Source organism: Acomys minous, assembly GCF_964271855.1.
Source record: "Acomys minous genome assembly, chromosome: 14".
In the NCBI taxonomy this organism is placed as follows: Eukaryota; Metazoa; Chordata; class Mammalia; order Rodentia; family Muridae; genus Acomys; species Acomys minous.
This window is the reverse complement of record NC_140496.1, coordinates 77866814-77885014: the sequence shown is the minus strand read 5'-3', so window position 1 is coordinate 77885014 and position 18201 is coordinate 77866814. Positions and strand designations below refer to the sequence as shown.

The 18201-nt window shown below is 38.7% G+C and overlaps 1 protein-coding gene across 5 annotated transcripts in view; it reads right to left on the bottom strand.

Annotated features, from left to right (window-relative positions):
* The window catches only part of ARHGAP29 (Rho GTPase activating protein 29), a 67970-nt gene that overhangs the window by 23294 nt on the left and 26475 nt on the right, over window positions 1-18201 (bottom strand). For all 5 annotated transcript variants that reach the window (XM_084757384.1, XM_084757382.1, XM_084757381.1 and 2 more), the window contains 9 exons: window positions 12937-13071; window positions 5050-5146; window positions 4662-4734; window positions 2701-2749; window positions 1929-2066; window positions 1027-1091; window positions 515-625; window positions 337-417; window positions 17-205 (listed from right to left, as the gene is read on the bottom strand). In XM_084757384.1, coding sequence (XP_084613510.1) covers window positions 17-205; window positions 337-417; window positions 515-625; window positions 1027-1091; window positions 1929-2066; window positions 2701-2749; window positions 4662-4734; window positions 5050-5146; window positions 12937-13071 — 938 coding nt within the window. The remainder of the gene's footprint in view (window positions 1-16; window positions 206-336; window positions 418-514; window positions 626-1026; window positions 1092-1928; window positions 2067-2700; window positions 2750-4661; window positions 4735-5049; window positions 5147-12936; window positions 13072-18201) is intronic.

Below are 18201 nucleotides of genomic sequence, written 5' to 3'. Positions count from 1 at the left end.
ATGACAAAAGCATTACTTTCTGAAGGGCCTCTTCTTCCAACCTCCGCTTTTTTTCTAGTTGTTTGTTGAGGTTTTTTGCTAAGCCAACACTTGAGCTCAGCTGCTCCTCTTCTGCTCGGAACATGGAAGACTTCGCCTTTTCGTATTCGTCCTGCCGTTGCATACATAACAACTTTGCCTTTTTGAGAGCTGCTTCTGTTTCAAGCTACAGAAAAGAGTATTAAACAGGCCATAAGGCAGCAGTTTAGGGAACCTGGACTAAGACAGCGGTTTGGACACTGCAGGTGGGTTTAGAGGTTCACAAGCAGGCACGTGAAACTCCGGTATGATACTAACCACTTTATTCTGTTGCTGTTTCCAAAGTTCTTTTATTTCTTTCCTTTGTTTCTCCATTTCATTCTTCCTCCCAAGTAGAGGCTATTAAGAATATTAAAAAGAAGTAGTTGTTTTATAAAGGCATGCTGGTATTGAAGAAACAAACACGCAAGCATATGCTGTGTGTACTAATTTTTACCTGCACAAATTTGTTGGCTTGGAGAGCTGCAATTGTTTGCTGTAAAAGGTGGCTGCTGTGTATATCATTGAGAAGAGCATTGGTGAACAGGGACTGCAGCGGCATAAACTCCTGGAATTTCAAGTTGAAAGGTCAGTTTTACACTACACAGTTCTAGAAGCCCCTTCCTAGTATGCTGTGGCTCAATCCCTAAAGCTGACATATTAGGAAAAAAACCAGTGAGTTTTGGATATATCCCTGTTCTTCAAAAAGACTACACGTTTTTCTCTAGTAAAATGACTAGTGTCTATATGAGAAAAAAATGAAATTATGAACTAGTTAGCAAACTTAGTATTAAAATAGGTTTTTATATAAACTTTTAAATGCTCTAGTTTCATTCATAAGGACTAGCATTTAAATTTAAAAAAATTTTTTCCCCCATAAAAAGACCAATACTTCTCTCTTCTTAGAACTGACTGGGAGTTCAGCTGAGTAGACTATTATAGGGCCCAAGGAGTTCACCCAATACTCACTTGTATTCCAATGCTAGATCTAGTTGCCTCTGCCAATTTAACAATATTTCTTGTGGACTCCAATTCTGAAAAGGTTAAAAAGGGCAAAATGAACATTTTCTTTATCTATACACTCCAAAATTATTTTTGCTTCTTCAACTAAAAAGTGATCACACATATCAGTATGCATCATGACAGAAGGAAGTAACTCTTAATCTAACTGCTCGTTAGGACCAACTGGGGAACGTTCGGAGCGCACATGCCTGCCCCTCAGCTGTCAAGAGTGCAGAATGAGCATGGCACTGCTGAATCCTACTTCCCTCCAAATATGCCACGTTTGCAAACTAATCTGCTATGCCCCTTAGGGAAATGGGGGTTTCCAAGTATTAGGGGGTCAGGTCAGATAGTGGATATGGAATCATTTTTTTTCAGCTGTGAAACACTATATTAACTTTAGCTACTTAGCTGTTTCTGCCAGGCTTCCTTTCTTTCTGTTTTTGCATCCACTGCTGCTCTTCTCTCCTCTTACCATATTATGTGATTATATACTTTGAAGGATTCTTTAAAGGCAGAGACAGCAGGGCGGTGGCACAAGCCTGTAATCTCAGCACTCAGGAGGCAGAGGCAGGCGGATCTCTATGAGTTCGATGCCAGCCTGGTTTACAAAGTGAGTCCAGGACAGCCAAGGCTACACAGAGATCCCATCTCTAAAAACCAAAAAACCTAAAGGCAGAGACAGCATTGTTTGTTGTGTGCCTACATCTAGGAGGCCACAAAAATGTATGGTACATATATCTAGTGTAATAAATCCTCGTTCAAGAAAAAAATTAATTCTATTTAAGATGAAATAACCACTATTTAGAAATCATAACACCTCAGTCTGTAGAAAATGAATCACAATTTAGTGCTAATAGAGAACTCACCCAAGTTGAGCTTTTTTTCAACCCATGATACTATGTTCTTGGTATATTTTGACCATGTTTTAGCATATGACAAAGCCAGTTCTATCGAGTCAGTGTTCTTTAATAGCAAGTTGTCTAGTTCTATAGGGGAAAAATTTCCTGAAAATAAAAACATCAAAATAAGTTTAAGTATGAGCACATAATTAGTCTATAAAAAGAAGTGCTTAGCTCCTTAGGAATTAATCAACAAAAACTGGTTACAAATTCAAATTATAAGTTTTTAAAAGGCCATTGTTTATACTTCAAATTACAGTGTACCTTTATCTTTAAAATTTTATTAATTTTTACTTTATATGTTTATATGTTTTGCTTGCAAGTCTGTGTGTATCACATGCATGCCTGGTGCCCACAAGGCCAGAAGCAAGGGTCATCAGATCCCATGAAACCAGAGTTGCAGATGGTTTTGGACTGCCATATGGGCTGGGACCCTCCTCCGGATCCTCTGCAAGAGCAGTGAGTGCTCTCAGCCACTAAGCCGCTGCATCTCCAGCCCCTGTATTTTTATCTTAATGCATATTTCTATTATCTGTTGAGCTACAATCTGTGTGTAATTATGATCACTTTACATTATCACATCATCTACTCAAACAAGTTTTGTTTTATATGAAAAACTTCCTATATAATTTTATATTAAAAATAAATATATTAGATTACAAAGTACAAAGAGATTAAGTGTATTTTATAATACTTAATGAAAGAAAATGCAAATGTTCAATAAAATCTTGAGCACTACCTTTCTCACTGGGTAAGTCCACAGAGTCCATAGAAATGTTTTCAAAAGACTGAACACATGGAAGAAACAAATTTAAGATTAGAGCAGAACATAACCAACCACCGCTTCCAGAATCCTGTCCCCCGCTTTATTACTCTGACATAATTCTTGTTCAAGAATTTCAAGTATTTAAAACTCAGAGGCCTAAGAAGTCTAATTAAATACCATAACACTGCAAGAATTATAGTTCCCAAGATTCAACAATAAACAAAACTCATCTAATCTAATTAATTAAAATCAATGAATCCATATTAAACTTCAAATTCCACAGATCTAAAAAGGCTCCAAAGTTAAAGAAGCATCACAAACTCAGAGACCACCCAGCCATCTTTTACCATTTTATCACAGGTACACATGCCTTTTCACATTTTTTTGGACAGCTAAATGCAAAATTTCCTGTGATGATGGAAATGCCATGCCTATTATATTGTGTTTACATATGCAGCAGATACCAGATACAGGTAGCTACTTGAACATTTAGAATATGGCCAACCAACTATAAAATAAAGTTTTAATTTTACTTATCAATTTAAATTTAAAGAATCATGTAAGTAATGGCTACACCTTATTAGACACTGCTTAAAAATATCATCCTATTTATGGAATGTAGCCTGAAGGAAGTACATTTTCTTTTACATCTTCTAAATTTTATTTGTGAATTTGGTGAAACCATTGCAGAGAAACATGCTTTGATCTATGACTTTGTCACCTTACAATAAATAGTTGCTTGTGGCCAGGTACCAAGCATGGAAGTAGAAGCTGTGACATTAGTGATGATATTGACAATGACCATGCACATAAGAAAGGGTTAATGCCTCTGTCTTCTAGACCAGAGGGCTTCATGTCATCTTCTTAAGGCCACAAAGGGGAAATAAATAATATATATATATATATATATATATATATATATATATATATATATAATATATATATATTAATCCTAATTGTTAAATTTTTTGGTTGGTTGGTTTTGGGTTTTTGTTGTTGTTTCCTTTATTTTTATTTTTGAAGATAGGATCGCACTATGTAGCTCTGGTTGGCTTGAAACTCATTGTGCAGACCAAGCTGGTCTAGAATTCACAGACATCTGCCTGCCTCAGCCTCCCAAGTACTGAGGGACTAAGAGCATGTGGCTGAATAAATTCATGTATGAATCGTGTATACATGGCTGGGCAATACAGTGTGTACAGATTCAATGAGAAGGGATCAAAGGCACCTGCGTCTGTGCTCAGCTTTTGGTGGATAGCATCGGTCTGCACATTTCGGTTTACTTAACCTTAGTTTGCCCTTCTATAAAAAGGGGATAGAAGGCTATTTTCTATGTCCATCTCTGGCTATCACATGCTCAAACATGGATGTGTACCTACACCAATATACCCACCCCCCCCCAAAAAAAAAACCTCGCTATAATTTTGGACCACATAACATAGATTCATCAATAGTTAAAGCTATTTTCATAATACAGTATCACTTAGAAAAGAATAATCGTTGGGTGTGGTGGTGCACGCCTTTAATCCCAGCACTTGGGAGGCAGAGGCAGGCAGATTGATGTGAGTTCGAGGCTAGCCTGGTCTACATAGCGAGTCCAGGACAGTCAAGGCTACACAGAGAAACTCTGTCTTGAAAAAACCAAAAAAAAGAAGACAAAAAGAAAAAAGAAAAAGAAAGAAAAAGGGAAAAAAAAAAGAATAACCAAATCATCACTCAAAACCCAACCAACCAACCAAAAAAAAACCCAAGCAACCAACCAAAAAAACTGACCATTTTATGGCATACAAAATTAATCTGTTTTCTTTGGCCTCAAAATGATAAGGTAATTTATAAAGTTTAAACTCTCAGAATAATACTAAGTTAAGTATGAGGAAACGGCTGTGATAGTAAGTTAAAAATATTAGACTTTGTTTTCACAAAAATTCACCTACCTTGCTTTCTCGAGAAACGGGCAGCCGCAGTATAGAATCACTGCCTACATCTCCCATAAGGAAGTTGGTAAGGCTATCCAGAGAGAGGGGGGAAAAAGCACAAAAACAAAAAAGCATTACACTCTGTGTTTCTTAACTGTCAGTCTGTCATCTAAAATAAACTGTTTTAGCAAATACCTAGGAATGTCACCCCAGAAAGCACAGGAGCTCTACAAATACTTGCAAACGCAGGCAGGAAGCACGAGGGAGCAACCCCTCCCCCCACACCCCCCCCAAGCTGTGCTGGTATGTGACACTGTCTCATACTCTGCCTTCCATCCATCCCAAAGTTCCGGGCTCTCCCCTCCCACTGAGCCATTTAGTAACGTCAATGACGGTCTTTACTTACATATTTCCAAAGGTAAATGCCAAAGTTTCAATGGAGGAAAACACTTCTTGAAACAGATCGTTTTTGTTTTCTTCGTTGACTTCTGTAAAGTTCACAGCTATAAGCAAAGATCAGTTGCATTAAGTGGAGGAAGGCACACTTAACACTACACTGATACAAAATCATTTACTCCTGGAATCACTATTGCTTCAAAGGGCTTATTAAAAGGTTCAAAAACAGGATATTTAAGTTCTTTATTAAGGAAATCGTGCAAAAGCATCAGTTTGTGTGGAAGTAGATTGACTAGCAAGCTGATTACTGTATGCATTACATAATCTAGCACATCTAAAGAGTGACTCAATGTGAAATCAGTCTGCAGTCACTGAGACCATGCTGCGCTGACCTCTTTATGGAGTATTCTGTCTTTGTTGTTGTTTTCTCACTTGCAGCTCTCTCTGGCATTTTAAAAAGAACTAAAGATGTTGGCCCACTGAAGTCACTTTGAAGTACAAAATATAAACTACCAACGACAGGAGTCGTAGATACATTTTGAATGTCATAAAGTGTACAACATAGCATCACATTTAAAAAACCGGTATTTTAGAAAAGTTAAAATCCTACTCATACATAGCTTTTGTTCCTATCAACAGGCTCTTGGGATCCAAAGTACACATTAACTGACTTAATTGCCCTTTGTTTATAATAGGGATTTTATAACATATTGCATTTTGTTAATAAATATTATGAAATACAATGGGACAAAGTTATTTTAGCTTCCTTCTATGTACTGTTGTTAAAAACCAAGACATGGTGCTCGCTTTGGCAGCAAATACACTAAAATTGGAAAAAAACAAGACATAATTTGCCAAGGCAAAATCTGAAGGTGGAATTGGTCTTTTTTTCCTTTCAGTAAACCGTGTTCCTGTGGTCCCTGCTCTATCTCTTCCCGCTCCACTCTGCTCACAAAGCGCAGGTGGGGGAGCTGGAAAGGCACCCTATGCTTCACAGGTTATTTTAAATCTTGGCTGTAGTTTGAAAAACTGCTCCATCACCAAAGACTCAGACTTCACAGGTCTCTATTTTTTCAGATGTTGATTCAAATATACAAATATGGCTAGGAAACAAGAACTCCTGAAATTATAACCAGAACTGTATATGAATACATCTCTGTACGCTCTGGGGTGGGGACAATTAAGTCCCTACTTTTAATCAAATCTTTTCTAAATGTCCTTTAAAACAAGATGAAAAACTTAAGAAAGTGCAATTTTTAAAAAAATTTGTTTTTGTTTTTTGAGACAGAGTTTCTTTATGTAGTCTTGGCTGTCCTGGACTTACTTTGTAGACCAGGCTGGCCTCGAACTCACAGAGATCTGCCTGCCTCTGCTTTTCCAAGTGCTGGGATTAGTGTGCCACGTGCCCAGCCAGTGCAAATAATTTTAAGAATATTTCTAGACCTTTGCTCTAGTCAAGTTGGAGAAACAGATTCTACTTCTGCCTGAAATAACTAAAAACAAACAAACAAGCAAACAAATCGAAGAATACACAATTTCTAAGACAGTAAAAAAGGCAGTAATCTTCACTTTTGTTTTTTTGTTTTTTTTAAGACAAGGTTTCCTTGTGTAGATCTGGCTGTCCTGGAACTTGCTTTACAGACCAGGCTGGCCTCATACTCACAGAGATCTGCCTACCTCTGTATCCCAAAGTGCTGGGATTAAAGGCATATGCCACTACACCTCACTAAAAAGAAGAAAATTTACAAACAAGAAACTAATCATGGCTGGGTATGGTGGCACATGCCTTTAATCCCAGCACTTAGGAAGCAGAAGGAGGCAGATTGCTTGAGTTTGAGGCCAGTGTGGTCTACAAAACAAGTCCAGGACACCCAGAGCTACACAGAGAAACCCTGTATCAAAAAACAAATCAAAACAAAGAAACAAAAAGGAAACTATGAGAAGCTTACACTTGCCCCACTTTACTGCCTAATATTATACAAAGTAGATTCCCAAACAAGGGAATTGCCCAGTGGTTATTTTTAAAGTGTCATAATACTAAAGGGGAGTTAAGCAGAAGGACATAACAATTTGTGTACATTTATAATTGTATAGGGCTGCAAAATTCAAACCAAAAACTGATATGGCCACAGTGAGAAATGAATACAGTCTCAATGACAGATATTTCAATACTCCTCTCAGTAAGTGACAAAAAACATAAAATAAAGGACAGAGAGTTCTGAATGATACTTATCAACCAACTTGACAAGACAGACATTTTGTACAACTCTACCCAGAAGCAACATGTGTAAGTTCTTTTCAAGTGGACATTTGGTAACACAACCATATTATAGGACATAAGCTACAGTAAATATAACTCCCTTTCACTGCTGCTTTGTATTTCTAATATGCTTCATCCTTTTTGTTCCAGTAATCTGTCTTCTCATTCTGTTTCTTCAGAACCCTGTACCAACAATGTTCCTCCTCCCTTCTTTCCCTAGATCTCATTCAATTAACATTTTTTTCCTAAGGAAATGCTCAAAATCCTTGCTAATTGAAAGATAAATTTTATTTTACCATGTTTCTTCTTGAGCCCCTAGCCAATCTCGTTTCCCTTTTCTCTACCAATCTCTGCAATAGTTAATGACGGTCTTGCTTTCACTATGATTAATCAACTCACTCAGTTCAATGGTTTAACTTTTTCTATAAAAAGCCAGGCAGCAAACATCTCTAATTTTCAGGAAATGTTTGGGTTTACACTCTGCTGAAGAAAGCCACAGACCATACAGAAATAAATAAAAATGCCTGTGTTCCCATAAAACTCCACTTGGCCCTCCAGATCTTGTTGCTGGCTCCTAAGTGAGAAGACAGGTTCTACGAACAGCCTGCCCAGGCCGAGCCGCAGCTTTGTCTCTTACTATGCAGACGACATTAACACCTCTAGCCTCAGTTTCCTCATTGACTGTGGGAATAATTACACACTCAAAGGTTGCTGTGGGAACTAGAGGACACTGGAACCCTGTGCCATCAAACAGCGCCATCTGCATCAACTGGCCGCCAGTGGAAACAGGTCTCTTTAGTCTTCAGTCTCCTTGACTCAGCTCAACCTGCAGCTCTCCCACCACTCAGTACGGGCAGAACCTTGCACAGACCTCTCACTGCGGCTCCTTATCTACTGAGGGAAGCTCACCTGACAGGTTTACTCATCTCAGAACTGGGATGATTATATGACATCATCCCTGTAAAGAGTTTAACAACGTCTGCCACACAGTATCGTCAATCCTAAAGAATATTAGCCGTAATTACTATTTGTTACAAAATTAACCACGTCCTTCCATCATGAAATATTTAACTCTCTTAAAAGGTATTCGTTATAGTACATGGAAGAAGTAAAGCTTTGGAGTTCCAGACATGGGTTCAAGTCTGATTGTGACCACTTCCGATGCGGACATAATCTAAATTTCCTTTCTTTACACGCAAAGTAGCATATTTAGGACAGAATGAGAAACAAACATTAAGTGGCTGGACTTCAGGAGCTGTGCGCACCCTCCCTCAGTTCTGTAGACATCTTAGGCTCTTCCCTCTATACCTTACTATCTCCAGAGAACTTCTCTTCTTTTTTTAAAAATTAACTATTCACTTTCCATCTCAGTCACAGCCCCCTCCTTCCTCTCCTCGTGGTCCCACCATCCCTCCCTGTTTCCCCTATCCACCCTCCTCGACTCCTCAGAGAAGGGGAGCCCCCTCCCCATCCCAGCATGTCAAGCCGCATCAGGACCGAAGCAGCCCTGCCAGGGGGAAGTGACGGAATAGCAGGCCTCGCGGGCAGCCCACATTCCTTTAACCAGGTGGTAAGGGGTACGAGGACCAAGCTGCCCGTCAGCTACATCTGTCTGGGGGGGGCGGCTGGGGGGCCCAGTCCCCGTGTGGTCCCTGCTTAGAACTTCACTTGTATTATACTGCCAAGGAGTCACTTTCCAGGTGCTGAATGCTACATCCAACACTTCCAAGAGCTTCTTTCACATGTTTCTTCTACTTTGCGCTTGCTTTTTCCCCATACATTGTTTAGCTCAGTTTTGATTATAAAATGTTTTTCCTTTCTTTTCACTCCTACTACCCCTGGCCTCCTCTAACGCAGTCGTTCTCAACCTTCCTAAAGCTATGACCCTTTAATACAGTTTCTCACGTCATCGTGACCCCAACCATAAAATTGTTTTTGTAGCTACTTCATAACTGTAATTTTGCTACTACTATGAGTCATAAGTAAATATCTGATATACCACCCCCAAAGGGATTGTGACCCACAGATTGAGAACCACTGATTTAAAAGAACACATTTTGTTTCTCCAAATAAACTTAAATGATACCATAAAAACTTTAGGTAAAATGATCTAGAGAATGGTGAAGCTTCAGATTAAGGAAGGCCACCCCAATAACTAAAACTCGCAAACACAAAAAGACCGATGCTTTAAAAAAAAAATCACAGAATAAGTAAAATTATAACCTATATTGAAGAGCTATTGTTAGAAAGGTGAAGAGTTTCTATGAATTAATTATATTTTAAAAATATCAAACACTAAGAGAAAATCAGGTAATAGACCAATTCAAATAAAAACATGTAGTAGAAATGACTCTGAAACATACTAAACTGCACTCAAAATGGAAAACGCAGCTCTAACTACACAAGACAACAGTTCTAAGAGCCTGGGTAACAAATCTTGGTAACCAGCACTGCAACAGAGGTGGGGAACCAGTTCCTTTCACACTATCAGAGGGCAGGCAGCCCTTCAGAGAGGACATCTATTTGGCAGTGTCCAAAGTCATAAACTTTCTCAATACCTAAGTACTAAGAATTCACATGGCTATGCATAGGCTCATTAGCAGGACGCAATGTAAACATCTACTGGGAATGAAATGGTTAAATTATAGCACATCAACATTATGTGTCACCACATAACTTTGAAAAAAAATAAAACCTGAAGAACTGAGAAACAGTCTATGGGCAGACAAATGAGCAAGGAGCAGAATACTATCATTTGAATGCAAGGATGAAGAAGGAGACTGTCCAGGCGTTTGCTTGTATCTGTGTGTGGCAGCAATCGGTGCAGTCACGATCTACCTCAGGGCTAGGATGAATGGCTAAGGTTCTAACGGCAAAGAAAGCTTCACTATTGGATATCCGCTGAAGCAATCTGCATTTTCAACTGTATGAATGAACTACATGTTGAAAAATTAGATTTGCTTCAACAATGTAGTGTGTGTGATTAAGGTCTGTTTTTTTCTGTTTGCCAAACTTATGAATATACAAAATTACTTTTCACTTATAAGTAAACCTGACCTAAGCGGCTGAAAATACTAAATACATCATAAATTACTGACATCTGAAGATGTTTTTATCTGCTTCAGAAACAGGCTGTATCTCTCCTACCACATTGCAAATATTTTGTCAACTGAACTTCCTGCTTGGGAACAGAAAGAGACACAGGAACTACAAATCACTGCTGGACAAATGGGAGAAAGCTAAGGATTTTTCTTTTAAAGTTATTACAAGGTAAATCCATGCTTACAGTTAAAAAAAAAAAGCAACGGGAAGATTCTGTTTCATGTATAACAACTAGATATATTGTGTGAATTCAAACCTGTGGCAACACAAACAAGATTATATAGCCCTGAGGTTATTCTGTTCTATGGTTTTGTTTTTTTAAAGTTTCGTTTTGAACAGTAAGGCAATTTGTAAAACTGTATTTGCAGTTGTAAAACTGTATTTGCAGTTAACACATGCAAAGGAAGACAGCTGCTCAGCCACTGCTGTTTTTACAGATGTAGACGATGCTTCAATCCTGCAGCTCTCTGATCCATCATACAATAGTTTTTCTTGAAGTTTCTCCCCAAAATGAAAAAAAAAAAAAAAAAAAGGAACTTCCTGTCCCAAAGCTGGAAATATCAATACATTTAGACCGTTTGCCTCTTGCATTCTGAAATGGCTTCTACCTATTTCTTGTCTTCTCGGGTTTTGAAAAACTAAATTACTAATAAGTAAACTCTGATTTAACTTCAACTGTGCAGGTCACTCAGTATTTCTGGAGGGCCTCAAAAGCAAAAGCAAAAAACCCTTTTAACATTTTCGGTTTCGATGGAATCCTACAGAAACAGTTTTCCACTGACAAATCCATCATATCTTCCTCTTTCCAATTTCATCCAATACCAAAGCAAAAAACAGTGCCACTAATTCTGAGTATAAGACATTCATGGTGGGAAATAATATTCAAAAGATCGCTTTACCTCAAAGTTAAAAAGAGACCTCTGTCTCCAGGTCCGTTTCTGGAATGTGGACAGCAGCCGCACGCTGGTGCACTCCTCCCCCAGGACATCCTGACTGCACACAATAGCCACTGACAACAATTGAGCTAAGTCGCTATTTCCAAGCATGGAAAATTTACTATCTATAGACACAAATTTCCCTATCTAAGTAAAGTTAAATGGCACTGGTAAACAACCCACTTGAAAACAAATTTGGTTACTAAGCACATTTTTAAGAGCCACAGAACAAGCGACCCATGTTTCCCACTTAAAACTGTCTACAGCACCCTTTCTCTCCCAGTGCTTCAAATAGAAAAGGAAACCACACAAACAGGAAAAGCCTAAAGTCAGAAAAGGTAGGAGTGGGGGTGGGGGGTGGATATAGGCTACATTTTTATTAAAAGGTTTTCATTTCCTTTCTGCCTTACCCATTGACACTGGCTTCTTCCCTTTCTGAATGGGCACATTCACCACTCTCACCAGCTTTTTCACACCCAAAGTTCTCACACAGGGGCCGACCTACACAATAGCCTCACCCTTGAAGCCACAGGTCATTTGTAACGCCTGCACGTGACTTGTCAAACTTCTGGACTGGCAACCTCTCCTTCTGGTGAGTCTGTCCTTCATCCAGGATGGATGATGGGAGCTTACTGTGCCACCTTGGTGCCTGTGACACCTGCCACTTGTCTGCCTCTGACGTTCCACACATCACTGCTACCACTTTTTTATAGTGCCACTACTGGAAACCTGTTGTCCTGTCAGTGGCATTTTGCTCTGATGAGCACTTCTAAAAAACCCTGAAGGTCCATGACTTTTCTCCCTGCCTGGCAGACGCTCCTCTGGCTGTCCACTTCTGACCCTGGCTTCATGCAGCCCTCTATTTCCCTGCAGAGCTCCCTTCCACTGGCACAAGTCTACGTCTTCAACTTTGCAATCTCTGCAATCCCTGACATCCTATCAGTTACATGTCCTGCAGTCTATCAAGCTCACGGCTTCATTTTTCATCTAGGTAACTATTTCTCACAATTTCCTAATCTCTTTAGTCCTCCCTTCACTCAGTCCTTCTTATATATTGTAGTCCAGAATAATTTTTAACAGTTTCAAGTGGATGTCTTTACAGGAGTCAATGCCCTAATTCTTGAGTCTGTTTAGATCACATTAATGTATGTTCTATAATGTATCTCCACACATACTTGATGAAATTAAAATTGCAATTTCATTTTCACATAGCAAACCGAGCCTTGTTCTTCTCCATTTGAAGACACTACAAATGTCCATTTTTTTTTTTAATACCACCGTCTTCACATAGCAAAGGATCCTTAGACAGTAATAACCAATTCGAAGAAGAGGAACTCATGCCCAAAACTGAAACCTTAAACACTGGCTGTTGGTTGAGTAAGAATGTTACCACGTCTAACAGTTTTTATTTTTCATGGAAAGAAATCTTTTAGGTGTGACTTGGGAATATTTATATATCAAAATATACAGAAATTCCTTATTTAGACAATTCCTAAAAATACCTTAAGGAGGTGGCTATACAGTTAGTATAGACTGAAACGTAAATGTGTCACTGGATCCCTTTCACCCTCAGCGGCCACCCTCAGTAAGTTTTCCTTACCTTTCACTTTTGCAGTAAGCATTTCTGCAGCATTCTGAAGTTCTACAGAATTGAGGTTTTGATGCTTATTCATTATAGATTTTAAAACACGAAGAAGTTCATCCAGACGTATATGAATGGCTTCTTTAAAACAGTCTTTAAAAGAAAAACAAAAAAAATTTAAAAATTAATTTCCAGTACAAAGTTCTAGAAACCTAAGCTACAAAGACATGTAGATGCTGGTTTCATGATTTCTGCCCACTACACATTCAGTTCTATTTTTAGCTATTGCAATTATATACATTTTATTTTTATATTTATTTATTTATTTACTTATTAGCATGTTCAGAAAACCCTTTGTCACTCAATTCATTAAGGATTTAGGGCCAGGCATGGTGGTACGAGCCTATGATCCAAGTACCTGGGAAGTGGAAGCAGACGATAAGTAGAAGTTCAAGGTCATGCTTAGCTTTGCTCTGAGGCCAGCCTGAGTTACACTAGCCCTGTTATAAAACAGGCCTAAGCCAGGTGGTGGTGTACACACCTTTAATCCCAGCATTTGGAAGGCAGAGGCAGACAGATCTCTTGAGTTCAAGGCCAGCTTGGTCTACAACATGAGTTCCAGGACAGCCAGGACTACACAGAGAAATCCTGTCTCAAAAAAAAAACAAAACAAAAGATAAACAAAATAATACAAAAACAAAAAAGCACAAGCAGACTAGTGGGATGACAGTGAGTAATGGTGCTTGCTCTGAAAGCCTGGCAACCTAAACTCAATTTCTAGAACCTACATGAAGGGAGACGACTCCCCAAAGTTGTCCTCAGACTCCAGATGTGTTCTGTGACACAAGTGCACACAATCATCATTGTCGTCAACAACAGCAGCAGCACAGAAGGATTTCAAAGGCTATCACAGTGTGGCCAGTTAGCACAACGTCTTCATTTTTCTTAATCTAAACATGCTCTTCAGACTTCTCAAGGCAACTAAAAAGGGCCACGCCTGCCTTATGTCTTTATTATACATGGTAACAAACTTGAAATCCCATAAAAGTCTTTGAAAGGTTAAGTTTGCACATTGGAATTGATTCTCTGCATGAACTAGTATTAGAAACCAGTAACCCACAGGTGTATGTGTAAGGAGCATTATTTGATCTACACAGTTTGAAACTAGGATGTAATTTACTTATAGTAAGATACACAGATCTTTCATGAATTTTTTGCTTTTTACAAAAGTTTGATTAGTTGTTAATGGTGAAAAATTGGGCCGGGTGCAGTGGCGCACACCTGTAATCCCAGCACTCAGGAGGCAGAGGCAGGCAGATCTCTGAGTTTGAGGGCAGCCATGGCTACACAGAGATCTGTCTTGATACGAATCCTATGCCCTGTCCACCACAAAACAAAAACAAAAAATTTAAAGAAAATACTGTCTCAAAATACTTAATACTGTCTCATTTGGTGTTCCGCAGTTTTATTAGGTAGGCAGTTAGAAAGAACATCATTCAGCTTTGGAGGCAAAATTTGAACAACAAAAATTGTAAATATAAGTTATTTCATAATTACATAACTTTTTAAAGAAACAGTGAAAGATAATAACCACAAAGAAAAACTATCTTCAGGATAAAAACAAAAGCATTTTCTCCCTTCTACACCAAATATTCCCCTTATTAACCGCACTATCAAGAAAGAAATGTGAGGATGACAGGCCTATCTGTTAAAGGGATGGTCCTAGGGTAGCACTGTTGCCAGAGAAGAGACAGTAACAGCAGTCCTCAACCTGTGGATCATGACCCTTTGGGGGTAGAATGACCCTTTTTCAGGGGTCATATAAGACCATAGAAAAACACAGATATGTATATTTTGATTCATAACAGTAGCAAAATTACAATGATGAAAACACAACAAATATAATTTTATGGTTGGGTGTCACCACAACATAGGAAGTGTATTAAAGGATGGCAGCATTAGGAAAGTTGAGAGCCACTGTTTTAGAAGGAAAGATTTAGTGAACAATTACAAAGTCACCGAGGAAGTGCCGTGGAAGACAACTGTAAGACCCCAGACCTTTCTCTCTGCTCTGGAGCTTTGTGATGTGATGGTGTGAACACTCTTTCTTTACCACACACTCCCATCACGTGCTGGAGCTCTGTGATGTGATGGTGTGAACACTCTTTCTTTACCACACACTCCCATCACGTGCTGTCTCATCACATACCAAAGCCTGGGGGCTCACTGACCATCTGCTGTGATTCAAAACCCATGTGTTCTCTTTAAGCGTTAACTGCAGTATGTGCTCTACTGGAGGGTTTGCTTCTCTTTTGTGTAAATTCCATAGAACATCCCAGGAACTATCAGTATGCATGGCTTACCAACCTGAAACTGTTTTATTCCCCCGCAGGAAGCCCTTACACATACTGAAGTTGTTCCATGTCAACATACGGAAAGGTAGTGACTGAGTTACTTAAAATACATGTCATAAAACCTCAAATTGTGCTCTAAATACTTCCAGGCCCCTATGATTTAACAGGAATTTCTGAAAGTGTCTATAAATCAATAGGAATCTAAATAGAAGGCTAACCACAAGGAGTCTACTAAGACATTAGTGTATCTGGGTAACTAACTTTACAAATTAGCAAGCCCTCAACTATCTGTTCCATGCATTGTTCAAAGAAAAGAAGCTTCACTTACACCAAACCTTCTTCCCCTTACAGTAAAGCTACCTCCAATTATTTTTATTAGGAAAAGGTCTCCGATCCTACCACCCAACTGGCAACTTTTCAAAACTTCAGGAGCTTAAATGGTTCCTTTAAGCAACACCAAGTATCTCCCCTTCAAAAACCAAACTAAGCAAAATAAATAAATAAATAAATAAATAAATAAATAAATAAATAAAACAAAAGACCAGTGGCACAATTAATGGAAGCAAGAAGTTGAGCTGAAGCCAGGTGTGGTGGCGCATGCCTTTAATCCCAGCACTCGGGAGGCAAATGGATCTCTGTGAGTTCGAGGCCAGCCTGGTCTACAAAGCAGTCCAGGATAGCCAAGGCTACAGAGAAAGCCTTTCTACAATTGCCCCCCCCCCCAAAAAAAAAAAAGAGAGAAGGAGGAGGAGGAGGAGGAGGTGGTGGTGGTGGTACTAGTAGTAGTTGTTGGGGTGACTGCCACATGTGGTGGAAACCTATAGACTTAGATTAAGAAAACCAACCCAGGTTGCCACTTCTTTGCAATTGAATCTTGGGCTTTTTGAATTTGTATTCATCATCAGTAAAAGAGAACCAATAAAAGTATCTCCTCTGCCTACCTCTTAAGGTTGCCATGAATTATCAACTAAAATAAATAAATAAATAAATAAATAAATAAATAAATAAATAAATCTGCCTCTTGTCTTAATGCCTACAAGTAAGATTCTTTCAAGTGAATCTATAAGTCATTCACACAAAATGGCTTTGAAAAAAAGAGATGCTTTCCACAGATTTACTAACAAACACTCCTACAGCCTGGTCCCACAATATTTTGGTTAATAAAAAAGAAAGAGTAAAGTTTGAATTCCAATCTATTGTAAAATCAATATTAATAAATAACTTGGGAGTCAAATAATCAGGATACACTGCATTAAAATATTTCTGTATCTGTCAACTTACGTGTACTATTATTTAGTCCTATGAATAAATACAAGGCAAGTTTGAGCATGGCCACGTTATAAATGTCGGGTCTGCCCTTTGTGGACTTATACAGTGTAAAGATAAAGAAGCTTACCTGGTTTTCTAGAACAGCACAATAGTGTCCAGTGTTTGTGTGTTTACCCCTTTAATGGGGCAAACTGAACTTTAATCTATTGTTTCGCCCGTTAGCGTCATTTATTTTTTGCTACATTCAACTTATCAAGTGAAAACAGACCAGTCAGCTCTACTTTTTGGTTCTCAGGCAATAAGACAATAGCACAGTGTTTACACTGCAAACACGTCATGGAAATGCTTAAGTAAATATATGGAAAAAATCATGGTGTTTTCCTTGATTAAAAAAAAGAAAAATGGACCAATTTTTTAAAAGTGGTTTGGTTAATTCAGCTTAACCTCTGTAGGGAGCTCAGTGAAAACAACAAGCAAGCAGCGTCAGAACTTATCAGTAGCACACTTCTACAAAAAGTAGAAAAGGCTGCAATGACTTCAGAATTTACAGGACAATTGTGAACCCTGAGGATCAGCAGCTTTCTTCACCTCACTACCTGGGAACTCTAAAATTACTAGCAGTAGACTTAAAGCACTGTCCAAGAGTTTTACATGGAAGAACTCAAGCAATAAATGTGCCATAGGACTTTTTCCCAGACGTGGTAACGGGGCTGCAAGGAGCAGAAACACCCTGGCTCGGAGTTACAGGTACCCAGCAAGAGGCCTAATGAGGACTGCACTGCAAGCATTAGCTCTGAAGTTCGCGGTTGTCTTATTGGGATAGGGTCTTGCTACATGCATAACCTTGAGCCACCCTCCTGCCTCTGCCTCCCACGTCCTGGCCTTACAGGCACACGTCCAGGTTCTGAATGTCTATGATAAACTGCCATGTGCTTTAAAAAGTTATAGGTTAAGAGCTGGGTGTGGTGGCACACACATTTAATCCCAGCACTCCAGAGGCAGAGGCAGGTGGATCGCTTTGAGTTCCAGGCCAGCTTGGTCTACAAAGCGAGTCCAGGACAGCCAAGGCTACACAGAGAGACCCTGTTTCATAAGACAAACAAACAAACAAACAAACAAAAAAACAAAAAAGAAAAAAAGTTATAGATTAATGACAGGTGTCCGTAATATGTGATTTAGCAGGCTTTAACTTCTATTAAATATAAGTTGTTATTATAAAGGTTTTAAAATTCTATAAACTCCTTCTAGGCAAGTGCAAAATATCTGTATTTTCTAGGCAAGACCAAAATACCGTAAGAACTGGTACAAGTATAATAAGCGAGCTGCTTGTATTCCACTTTCCATTTCTTAGTGATTTATTTTACATGTTCTATTTGCTAATGTTAACACACCCAGTTAACATTCACATTAACTCCTCTTAGGGACAAATTTGAGGCCACGTCTAAAGAGATTTACTTCTAGGAGACAGATAGAGATGCTTAATGTTTCTAATATACAAATTTGGCAGACTATGATGCTGCAATTAGCTACTAAGGCTAAAAATTAAGTCTGAAAAGGATCTTACACATCCTCCTTACATATCACATGGAAAAAAATCCGAGTTAACCTACAAGTCAGGATATTAACTGAAATTGCAAATTCATGTAGAATGTATCACAGC